Below are 13,248 nucleotides of genomic sequence, written 5' to 3'. Positions count from 1 at the left end.
GAATTTTGGTTGATGGAAAAAACTCTGACTTAAATGCACCGCTACTGTACTATACAGGGTGTCCCACGACGAAAGACACCGATTGATATTGGAAAAAGTATAAATAAGAGAGTTTTGAAAATTTGGCAGGATATTGATGTCGGCATGCCCAATCTAACCAAAATATTTTCAAGATGATTGCACTTCCGTTTATACCGGAAGTCGATCACAACTTTCTTATTTTAAATAGAACACCCCATATATTATTACATATTTGGATTCCTCACAAAATTCTGACCAACTTTTGTGTACAATACCCTATGCCTATCTCTAGCCGTTTTCGAAATATTTGATGTTTTTCCAAAAAAGTGACAGTTGCAACGCTCAACATATTTTTGTACTCTATCAAAACCGTATTTCATTTTGCAATGAAACTTTGGGTTATTGTAAATAAAGGATTGTTTTATTAAACTGAGGGTGCGTACTGACCAATTTGTATACTGGGTCGTCAATAAAAATCATAAACTTGCCACTTAAATATAAATGAAAAATTTCAAGTTTTTTAAATAGAAACCCACATTTTTTATGACGGAATCATTTTGAGCATTAAAAATTACTATACGTTTCAATTTACTTGCCTATACCTAAATCCAACCCATTTCGTTTTATTTGAGAATAAACATTTTTTTTATTAGGCTGCATGGTTGGAATTAGCTGGTACTCTAGCTGGCCATGCTTTTGACACACGGTGATATTGGAGACCTGCAGAGCATGTTAATAACACTAGTTTTGAGTGTTTTGACAACTGCAAATATACCGTAGCGGTTACGTTATTCAAACCAAGATTACTTAAATCTGTTTATTATTTACGGAGAATCTGATAGGGTTGTGAGCAGAACGTGTGAGGTATTTGCCGCTCGTTATCCAGAAAAACCAAAGCCATCACCAAAAGCTGTCAAGCAAATAATTGAAAATTTTAAGAATACGGGATCTGTGAAGATAAAAGTTATTAAAACAAAACCAATCCTTAATAATACAAATGTAGAAATTGCAATTTTGGGCTATTTTGTTGCAAATCCAACTTCGTCAATAAGACAAGTTTCCGTAGAATCAGGCATATCTAAAAGCTCAATTCAAAGGATCCTGAAGAAACATAAATTTCACCCTTTTTCATTTAAATTAGTGTGACACTTAAAAGAGGTTGAATTTCCGAAGAGAGTGGTTTTTAGTGAGTTTTTGCTGACTAGTCACTATGGAGAAGAATTGTTTTTGAATAATATTATTTAGAGCGACGAGGCCAAATTCACTAAAAATGGAATGTTCAATAGACATAATTCACACTACTGGTGTGACATAAATCTACACGTAATTAAAGAGAGAAATTTTCAATAAATCTGGAGGTTTATGAATAAAAAATTTTTACTCTCAAATAAAACGAAATGGGTTGGATTTAGGTATTGGCAAGTAAATTGAAACGTATAGTAATTTTTAATGCTCAAAATGATTACGTCATAAAAAATGTGGGTTTCTATTTAAAAAACTTGAAATTTTTTATTTTTTTTAGTGGCAGGTTTATGATTTTTTTTTGACGTCCCTGTATACAAATGAGTCATTACGCACCCTCAGTTTAATAAAACGATCCTTTATTTACAATAACCCAAAGTTTCATTGCAAAATAAAATACGGTTTTGACAGAGTACAAAAATGTGTTGAGCGTTGCAACTGTCACTTTTTCGGAAAAACATCAAATATTTCGAAAACGGCTAGAGATAGGCATAGGGCATAGTACACAAAAGTTGGTCAGAATTTTGTGAGGAATCCAAATATGTAATAATATATAGGGTGTTCTATTTAAAATAAGAAAGTTGTGATCGACTTCCGGTATAAACGAAAGTGCAACCATCTTGAAAATATTTTAGTTAGATTGGGCATGCCCACATCAGTATCATGCCAAATTTTCAAAACTCTTCTATTTATACTTTTTCCAATATAAATCGATGTCTTTCGTCGTGGGACACCCTGTATAGAGTGGAAAACAAGCGCGTGCAAAAAAGTTAAATTTTCAAGCAGTCCCCAATTGATCAATAATTTGTTTTGGGTTTGTTTTAACTTAAGGAAGTGTTGTTTAGGTCAATATCTCGAGACATTTTTGCATGTTTCCCAATTAGCATCCTGTGACACAAGAAATAGCGATGTATCCTAAAAATGCGACATAGCAGTGCTCAATCTCGAATTAAGACAGTAGCTTTGAACTGTCATTTTAAGTCACGTGTAATTCCCATATTATGTGTTGCATAATTTTGAGTCAACTCTTTTAACCGATAGAACCATATAGGGTGTTTAGACAGTTAAAGTGGAAGAACAATTTGTGCAAACAATTTCAAGTTTCACTGGACACCTTGTAAGGTGTAAATATGGGGCTTGTCCTGAAAAGTACTCAGATTATGTAACAGATAATGTTGAACATACAACGGCATTTGAATGATTGATACAAACCTGCTAATATGGCTTAATTCAAGATTGAACAGTGTTTTATCAATTTTCCGGAAAAATCGATATTTCTTCGGACACATGACTTTAATTAAGAAACGCCCAAAAACGTCCCGAGGTAATATCCTAGACAACAAGTTCCTATGTAAAATTATTTATTAGTAAAGTGGCTGTAATTGAATACTATTCTTTTTTTGCGCACGTTCTTGTCCCACTTTGATTGTCTTTAGCCACCCTGTATGGTCTTATTGGTCATGGGGTTGCTTCAAAAATTATGTAAAAGATAATATTGGATCTACACCCAACTAAAATGACATATAAAAAGCGGCTGCCATAACTTAATTCGAGCTTGAGCACTGTAATGTCGTCTTTTTTGGATAAATCAATATTTCTTGAGACATGGGACGTTAATTGGGAAACGCCCAAAAACATCCTGAGATATTGACCTAAATAACACTTCCTTAAGTTAAAACAAATAAAAAAAAAATTTGGTTAATTGGGGACTACTTGAAAATTTCAGTTTTTAGCAGGCACTTCTTCGACACCCTGTATAAGGCAGGCAGTGCATTAAAGCAAAAGTTTTTTACATCAATAAAGAGCCAATAAACCAAGCTCAATGACGGTCCAAACCGCATTAAAATCTGTTGATTCGTTTCAGAATGGCGTAGTTTTAAAAATGACCCAAAAACATCACTGTCCCGGTTGACGTGGAGAACAGTTTGTATTAATGACAAAAACCGTATTTCGATATTTTGTCAGTTTGCGGCGCTAGGAGCGTTTTTCAAATTTCGTTCATTTTGAATGCACCCCTTTTTTGGTAAAAAACATTTGGCAATTTTTCGATGTGATTCCAGTGGCGTGCTTAGTTTTTTGCTACTGATCCGTTTTATCTACAATTGACATAACTTTCTTATTTTAAATAGAACTACTCATAATCGAATATACCTTCAAAAAATGTCTATTTTTAAACTTTTACTACGATGTAAGTATGTCTATAGTTATTCCTACAAATAACCCAATTAGGGCACAATTGATTCTACTATGTATTGGAATCTCGGTAACCGTAAGAGCTACAGAGTCCGTTAAATGGGAAACGTTTTGAAACTTATTCCCGGTTTCCAAATTAAATTATCTTTTTCCGTTTTCCGGAAAATTGGGAAAACGTCAGAGGCTGCATTTTAAACAATTGCTTACAGCTCTTTAACAAAGGCAAAGAGAGTTTTGAAACTAAGACATTAATAGGGCACTTTTTTACGTAGAACAGGATCTATCGTCATTGGTTTCCAAGATATGGATGATAACTTTGTAAATTCTTATGGCTGCCATCTTAAATTTTTGCATTTTTGGCAAGCGCTTAAAAAATACTTTTCAATGGTGAACTTGATGATGGTGTTTAGTTTCTAAAAGGCAGAAAAACATTTTCCTGAAAGATAATTCCCTGAATAATCGAATTTATTCCATACTTTATGGACACACTGTATAATTTATTGTTGCCCTGTCTTAAGTTATAACCTAAAACTATAATCATTTTGACAATCAATCTGTCACATTTTTTAATCACCCACATACGTTTTTTGCTGGTGATTGTGACGCAACAGTCAGAAGTCACTGAACAGCCTACAGAACCATAAGGAGCATAATTCTGAAAATTTGGTGGTATGTATACCAAAGTCAACCGGGGCAGTTCATCTAAAATATTTTCAAAATCGTGGCGCTTTCGGTTATGTCGGAAGTAGGTACCAACTTGCTTATTTTAAACGGTACACCCTGTATATTATTATAATTTTAGATTCTGATGATAACCTATATCTATCTGCAAAGGTTTTCGAGATATTTTGACGTATGAAAAATGACATTTTCAGATTTTGGAGTGTTCTAGCTCCTAAATATAAATGTAACTACCATCGCCAGAGTGCAAAAACGCTTTGATAATAACAATAATGTTCTGAAATGTCCCGGGACCGACAACGACCCAGACAAAACTTCTGATTTGCCTGAAAGTAGTAAATGTGATGTTTGTGACACTATCTATCAGATGTATTTTGAAAGTAATAAATCTGTCCTTATTTAACAGGATTCCTTGAAAATAATTTTCTTGATAATGGATTCATTTCAAATGCAAGTCTTGTATTTTGGTCTCTCTCATGGTGATATGAATGGCGATATTTTCATCAAATGGTTAAGTGAAAAGCTCCTGTGCAATTTAGAAGAACCAACCCTCATTATCCTGGACAATGCTCCCTATCACAATGTTTTAAAAGAGAAAATACCAAAACAAGTTTTACAAAACAAAAAGTTGTGGAATGGTTGACAGAAAACAAGGTTCCTTTCACCACTTCATTAACCAAATTGGAGTTACTGCAACTAGTTAAACAACATTCACATGAGAAAAAATATGTTGTAGATGAAATGATTAGGAAAGCTGGTTATGAGGTATTACGCCCACCACCAATGCGAATTTAATGCCATTGAATTAATTTGGCCACAAGCAAAGCGCTATTAGACAACCACATTGGAAGAGGTGGTTATTCAGATGAAAATGTTTTGGCAATGTGGACAGAAGCTCTAGATCAAGTTATTCCGGAAAACTGGAAAAGCTGTATTAATCATTCTAAAAAACTAATCAGTGAATGGTATACCAAAATTATTACTGAGGAGGTGCAACCCCTAATTATTAATTTGAACAGTTACTTATCAGATAGTGATTCAAGTGACTCGGTATATATTTTTTTTAATTGTAATATAATTCCATAACTTTCTTGTGTTTCTGAAATTTACTATGATGTAAATATTTTGGAAATTTTTATTCATAATTTCCATACTAAGTAAATTTTTTAACACAACTTCAAACCTTTTCAGCTAAATCATTTCTTTTTACACCTGCTGTCCTCATTTCATTCCTATTTTTTAAACAAATCACTCTTGTGTTATAAATATTTATGGGTAGCCCTAGCGTCCACAGATAAAAACCTTATTTTGTCTCACAAAATGACTAAATTGTTGAATGGGTAAGAAATTAGGAGCACCAAAATATAACGCTGGTCGGCATAAAATAACACTTCACTAACTTAATTTCCATTTTCAATACAAAATACAAACAAACAAACCTAACCTCCAACGTTTGCTGTTAGCGTCAGCTGGCAACCGGCAATAATCATATCGAATCTATCTAAGAGATACGTTCACATTTCTTTATCGCCGTATCAGAGGAAAATTGGATGACCTTGAATCGTCTTCTTTCGTGAGAAAGATTATATATCGTTAATAATATTAAATATAATTGCAGCTTAACTGATAGTATCAAATTTATAGTTCGTAAAGTCAACCTTAGGTTAAGAAATAAGAATATATTTTATGTCAATACAAGTGGTTCTCCACTTGACATCATTCTTAGTCATTGTAATTGGTTTTTTTGTGAAAACAACATAGACACATCACCAAATTTCAGTTATACTCCTTACGGTTTTCCCATAATGGATCGCGGCGGTTCCTGGTGAACCACCCTGTATATATATTTACTTACCCGCAAGTACGCAATGACAAAAGTCAACGTATATCCTCGCTCGCCATTCTTATCTCCAGCAGGCAGTCCGCCGAACGACTCCGCAATTTTGTAAATTTTTGCCTCACTTGCCTTCACATCGGCACTATCTCCTTCGAACAAAAGAGTCATAACGCACATGCGATCTGGGCTAAATCCCTTTATGGTAGTTATGTAAAATTTTTTGAGGCCGTCGAGGAATGAATCGAAGTAGGAAGTTTGTGGTTTTAAGATCAGACCGAACTTAAACTGATCGTTATCCATCAACCGTATAGATGCCGGCTGGCACCTGAAAAATAAGTTTACCCACTTCTGATTTTGGTAAAGCAAACAATAATTTGTAGTTATGAAAAAAACATATAATAGAAAGTAGCAAATCGCAATGATAAAACTATGAGCCCAAGTCTCTGATCAAAGTAACATACATGAAGACGGAAATGTTGATTTTAATGCATTTTGATGCTTAGAAATAATCAACCAGCCAATACAAGTGAAGTTAAAATTTTAACTTTCTTACATGACTTAATTATTTAGTATTTTCCTTTCTCGTATACAGAGTGACACAAATTCGGGTCTGGGGATCTCAAAAACAGAGTTGCGGAATTTGTAGTTCAATCTTATGCCGTTTTAACATTTAAAAAAATCCGATTACTTCCGAAAATATCCAAAAAAACGAAATTTCGGAAAAACGTTTTTATTTTATTGTAAGTTTATTTGATGAGATAATTTAAATTTATAGACACTTTGTCATTGTAGCTTTTTTCCCTCTAAAACCTGACATCGCCACATTTGAAATCCGACGTTTCGGTTTTTGCCATCCATCATCAACTTTATTTTTTTAAATGCGACCCTGTTTTTATTTAGCAAATTTTGAAAGGGCATTAATGGCGGAAATTTGGTACCAAAATGATTCGATTTAGCACAACTTACCTCAGACGAAAAGTCAACGCAAACAGAAATACAGGGAGTCAAAGTTATTTTTTTAAATAACACACGAACTGCTTGGAGTTTTTTGGTAAAATAAGATATTCGGTGGTTTTTGAGGCTACAGTCTCCGCTAATCTAGTTTTTCAAAATTAATTATAAACTCAGTTTTAACCCAGCGCGTAAAGGTCGCCAGTTACAGCAAATAATTTGCTTTCAAATTGACATAACTTTTTTCTGGTATAGCCAAGTGACACCTGGAACCTGAATGTTTCTCAATATCTTCTAACCAAAAACGCTATACTTAGTTAGTCTTGCTAAAATAATTGGTTTTCGAAATATTTGCAATTAAAGTATTGGGCTCGATGCATTTATGAGAAAATTTTAAGAAAGTTTTCGTTGAAAATACTGCCTGTTATTGTTCCAAAATGTCTCAACAGCATTTTGAATTTGAATTAATAATTTGTTTTGGGTTATCTATCAATACTTTATACGCAAAAGGTATACAAAAACGTACGCTTCAGGTATACCCATACACAAAAATCTGACGGATTAAAGTTCGAACTTCGTGCTTGTCATAATATTTGGCTACCCTGACCAATTCCAACGATTTGAAAAATCTTTGTTCAAGTACAGAGTAGTTTAGTACAAGTAGTTTCTTACTTGAAATGAAAAATGAGCTTAAGAGTCCTAAGTCTCCACGAATATTACAAATTGCAATTATACAGGGTGTCCCACGACGAAAGACATCGATTGATATTGGAAAAAGTATAAATAGGAGAGTTTTGAAAATTTGGCAGGATACTGATGTGGGCATGCCCAATCTAACTAAAATATTTTCAAGATGGTTGCACTTCCGTTTATACCGGAAGTCGATCACAACTTTCTTATTTTAAATAGAACACCCTATATATTATTACATATTTGGATTCCTCACAAAATTCTGACCAACTTTTGTATACAATGCCCTATGTCTATCTTTAGCCGTTTTCGAAATATTTGAGGTTTTACCTAAATCCAACCCATTTCGTTTTATTTGAGAATAAACATTTTTTATTCATAAAACTCCAGATTTCTTGAAAATTTCTCTCTCTAATTACGTGTGGATTTATGACACACCAGTAGTGTGAATTATGTCTATTGAACATTCCATTTTTAGTGAATTTGGCCTCGTCGCTCTAAATAATATTATTCAAAAACAATTCTTCTCCATAGTGACTAGTCAGCAAAGACTCACTAAAAACCACTCTCTTCGGAAAGTCAACCTCTTTTAAGTGTTGCACTAATTTAAATGAAAAAGGGTGAAATTTATGTTTCTTCAGGATCCTTTGAATTGAGCTTTAGGATATGCCTGATTCTACGGAAACTTGTCTTATTGACGAAGTTGGATTTGCAACAAAATAGCCCAAAATTGCAATTTCTACATTTGTATTATTAAGGATTGGTTTTGTTTTAATAGCTTTTATCTTAACAGATCCCTTATTCTTAAAATTTTCAATTACTTGCTTGACAGCTTTTGGTGATGGCTTTGGTTTTTCTGGATAACGAGCGGCAAATACCTCACATGTTCTACTCACAGCTTTATCACATTCTCCGTAAATAATAAACAGATTTAAGTAATCTTGGTTTGAATAACGTAACCGCTACGGTATATTTGCAGTTGTCAAAACACTCAAAACTAGTGTTATTAACATGCTCTGCAGGTCTCCAATATCACCGTGTGAAAAGCATGGTCAACTAGAGTACCAGCTAATCCCAACCATGCAGCCTAATAAAATAATGTTTATTCTCAAATAAAACGAAATGGGTTGGATTTAGGTATAGGCAAGTAAATTGAAACGTATAGTAATTTTTAATGCTCAAAATGATTCCGTCATAAAAAATGTGGGTTTCTATTTAAAAAACTTAGAGTCATTACGCACCCCCAGTTTAATAAAACAATCCTTTATTTACAATAACCCAAAGTTTCATTGCAAAATGAAATACGGTTTTGACAGTGTACAAATAGCTATTTATGTAACCAGTTACGAAAAGATCGATTTTGTGTAACGAATGAATGTTTGTACAATTTGAATGAGTTACACAATAAGACATTTTCTAAACGTGTTGCATACATAATTTTTTCTAATTTTGACCAAAAAGCTGTGAAACCCATCTTTTAAAGTGATTTAACACAAATATTCACTTTTATAGCACCTTGTATAAGTTGTGACAACGACATGTTATGATGGATGTCGCCCATATGTTTCTACGGAAATGCATAAAAACAGGGAGTGATGAAATGAAATGATGAAATAACTAGTTACATAAAGTGATACTTTATGTAACTAGTTACATAAAGTAAAACGTTTTGTCACTCTAATCAGTTTTGAAAAGTGTCACTTTATATGCCAAAATTAGAAAAAATATGTTCAGCGTTGCAACTGTCACTTTTTTGGAAAAACATCAAATATTTCGAAAACGGCTAGAGATAGACATAGGGCATTCTATACAAAAGTTGGTCAGAATTTTGTGAGGAATCCAAATATGTAATAATATATAGGGTGTTCTATTTAAAATAAGAAAGTTGTGATCGACTTCCGGTATAAACGAAAGTGCAACCATCTTGAAAATATTTTAGTTAGATTGGACATGCCCATATCAGTATCCTGCCAAATTTTCAAAACTCTCCTATTTATACTTTTTCCAATATCAATCGATGTCTTTCGTCGTGGGACACCCTGTATATGGCACCAAATACTTTAAATGTAAATATCTCGAAAATCATTGATTTTAGGGATACCAACTAAGTATACTTTTTTTGTTAAGAAAATATTGGATAACATATACTCGGATTTCAGTTGTCATTTCGCTTTACCAGAAAAAAATTACAGCGATTTTAAAGCAAATAAATTGTTGTAGATGGCGCCGTATATAAGCTGGCATAAACGAAAACCCCCGAATACCTAATTTTAACCAGAAACTCCAAATGGATCGAGTTATTTGAAATAGTGCATTTTGACTAGACGATTTCAACGATATATGGTTTGTTGGACTTATCTGTAATACTTTTCTCAAAAAATGAGAAAAATCAGATCTTTCAAACCACCCTGACATCATTCAAAATGTCATTACAAATGAAGTGAATAAAATTAATAGAAATCATGCTGACTGGTTTAAAAAAAGGATAAGATAAGTAAAATAAATAAATAAAGAAAATAGACTCTGTATTGAATTGAATGGTGGTCATTTCCAGCATCTACGGTCTTACCGAAATTAGTTTTCAATTTGTTGTATATTTTTTAAATATATAGTTTTGGTTTCGAAAATAGTTATAATAATAATTTTCTTTTGTCAGTGAAGACGGGGATAAATAACACAGTATAAATGCATGATATTGAATTCATTTATAGTACTTATAAATGTATTTTCTTGTACTAATTATAGTATTTTCACAATGGAATATATTGATTCGTCTGTTATTACTCGTTTTTTGTTTCAGTTTTTTGGGAAAAGTATTACAATTAAATCCAACAAATCATATATCGTTGAAATCATCTCGACGCGCTCTATTCAATAGTTGAATAATATACAGGGTGTAACATAAGTTTGGTCTGTCTCACTTTTTTGGGATATCCTGTATAATTCAAGTAAGTTGCGATCAAATCTTTAGAACAAATTCTAGAACTTTTTTCTAAAATCATTAGCAAAAAAGAGGGGTCATTTATAATGAGACATCCTGTACATACATACACAAAAGTTGGATTTGAAACGTTCGAACTTTGTGCCGGATATGGTATTTGACTTCCCCGACCAACTGAACGCTTAAGAACATTATTGTTCAAAGTAATTGCTCACTTGCGATTAGAAATGACCTGAGGCCCCATCTTCCAAGAAGATTGCAAATTGCAATTTCATATTGCAACTCAAATTTAATTAGAACTAATAAATATCTCGAAAACCTAAGTATACCTTTTATTAGAAAAAATGTATTATAGAATATTGGATAACAGATATTCGGGTCCTAGTTGTCACTTCGCTTTACTCGAAAGTTTTTAAGATATTTTAAGGCGAATTATTTGCTTAGGGTGGCGCCTTCTATAAGATGATTTAAAACTGAATTGTTAATAAAATTACTACCTAACCTAACCTAACCTAACCTAATTTTAGCAAGACACTTCAGGTAGAACGAGAGTTATTTGAAAAAAAGCTTTTAGAAAAAATAATTTTGACCCTCTGTATTTCTGTTTACGTTAACTTTTTATCTAAGGATTCTAATTTGTGGTAAATCGTATTATTTTGACTACTTATGGGAGCTCCTATATGATGAACCCACCTTAAAAGGTGCTTTTCTCGCCACGCCTGTCCTGATGATAAACACAAAACATCCTCTAAAGTTTTATTAGTTTGTTAAAGATTTATGTTGATAGCGCAGTTTTTTCACTCTGAAACTACAAAGATAACAATTTTATTGATCTTTGAGCGTGAATGAATGAAAAGCTAAAATACTTAGCTTCTGATCAATATCAAGATTAGTCATTTCGTATTCGTAACGCGTCATTTTTCCCAAGCATTAGCAGGTTGAAATTTATGATATAATTAGAAACATGTATGCTGTTCATCTGCTTGGCGTCATTTAAAACGGGTACAATTTTGACCATAGATGTTAGTATTGCAATAGATAAACTTGCAAAAGCTCTAATCAAAACAACCTCAACGGTAGACTTACCTTAATCTGGCTACTTCCCTCATACAGCTTACTCCGGCTTCAAAATCCGGAAATACGACAGATCCGTATTTCCTGCATTTTGGTAACGGCCGAATTTTAATAGTGACCTCCGTGATGACGCCCAAAGACCCTTCGGAGCCCATAATCAAGTGATTAAAGTCCGGCCCACAACTCATACGTGGCACTAGACAGTTCTTTTCCAGGACACCCTTAGCCGTCACCATTTTTACATGAACTAAAATATCCTCGATATTGCCGTAAGTATTCTTTTTCATCCCTGAAATTATCATTTAAAGTTAATAATTTATACAACATAAAATTGACTGGTAAATAAAAATGACACAGTCTGACTTTGAAAATGCATTTCTACTAGACTTGGCATACAAACTAAACCCTATCTACTTGTAAAAGTAGAAGCTCATAGAGATAATAAAACATTCTAGAAGAAAAAAAAACCGCGTGATTTATAAAAAATACAGATGTTGATGCGGTTTACATTGATAGGGTTTTCTACTGAACTTACTATTTCAGAACTTAAGTATATGTTATTCCAGGCCATAGGACGTTTTTGTGCGTATGATTTATACGAAAAGCACTATATTACAAGGCTTAATATTGAATAAAGACATAATAACGACTAATAAATAATAATAACTAATAAAGTTTTTGACTGTTCATCATTAAATGTTGTTCATGTAAGAAAAATACTTTTCAGAACAAACTACATGTTCAGTGACGTACCGAACTCGATGTGTTTGAATTGACCTTAAGACCATACCAGGTACCAATACTTAAATTGAGTAGTTTTACGTGTAACCTTGCTAATCCCCTACTTTTTCCGGAAAGGATCTAAAGAAATTGTTGAATTTGAAACAAGAGAATTAAAAAAAAACACATTTTAAAAATGTTGCAATAAATGTTGTAAACGGTCCTTAATCGCCAAACTGATTGACCACAAGACTCGATTAAGATTATTGTGAAATCCAAAAAATATTTTTGCAAGAAATGGCGTTAAACTGAATTTTTCATTTTTTGACTACACCTCAGTCACACTCTGTATACTCGGATCCGTGGCAACTTTCAAAAAGAGCATTTAGCTCATCAGAAAGAAAAAGAAAATACCTTTTAATCCTCAAAAAAATTATTAAAATCAAGAGACTCAATTTGAAGATACAGCCACTCAAAAAAGACCAAAAATTTTGCTGTCTCATTCTTTTTGACGAGCAGTTTATATCAAGTCATTTTTTTTAAGTGTCAACGTTTCGAAACCAAACTATATACAAAATATTACAAATAACTGATATTATTATCTGTCGAAAATTATTAAGATTTTCTGTAGCCAACTGATCTGTAGCATTTTCTTGAAATATCGACATTTCCCAAATATCCACTGAATTTTGATGCAGTTGTAAAATAGCTTTTGTCATCTTCGAAATGCATAACTATTAATTTTAGTAATAATTATAACACTACTTCTTTACAATCATTAAATTATGATGAATTTGTAGAAAAAATATTGTATGTATTATAAGCAACATTAACTATTATTTTCACACTATGCTCATAGAGCAAAACATTGATAAATAAAAATTAAGTCATATATCAC

General features: G+C 32.7%; 1 protein-coding gene across 1 annotated transcript in view; it reads right to left on the bottom strand.

Annotated features, from left to right (window-relative positions):
- The window catches only part of Agps (alkyldihydroxyacetonephosphate synthase), a 58,036-nt gene that overhangs the window by 5,404 nt on the left and 39,384 nt on the right, over nt 1-13,248 (bottom strand). The window contains exons 5-6 of the mRNA XM_081996139.1: nt 11,643-11,919; nt 5,993-6,299 (exon numbers count right to left, since the gene is read on the bottom strand). Of these exons, the coding sequence (XP_081852265.1) occupies nt 5,993-6,299; nt 11,643-11,919 (584 nt within the window). The remainder of the gene's footprint in view (nt 1-5,992; nt 6,300-11,642; nt 11,920-13,248) is intronic.

Source organism: Ips typographus, linkage group LG1 (genome assembly GCF_016097725.1).
Source record: "Ips typographus isolate SLU linkage group LG1, UJ_Ityp_2.0, whole genome shotgun sequence".
Lineage (NCBI taxonomy): Eukaryota > Metazoa > Arthropoda > Insecta > Coleoptera > Curculionidae > Ips > Ips typographus.
This window is presented reverse-complemented; position numbering and strand designations above follow the sequence as displayed.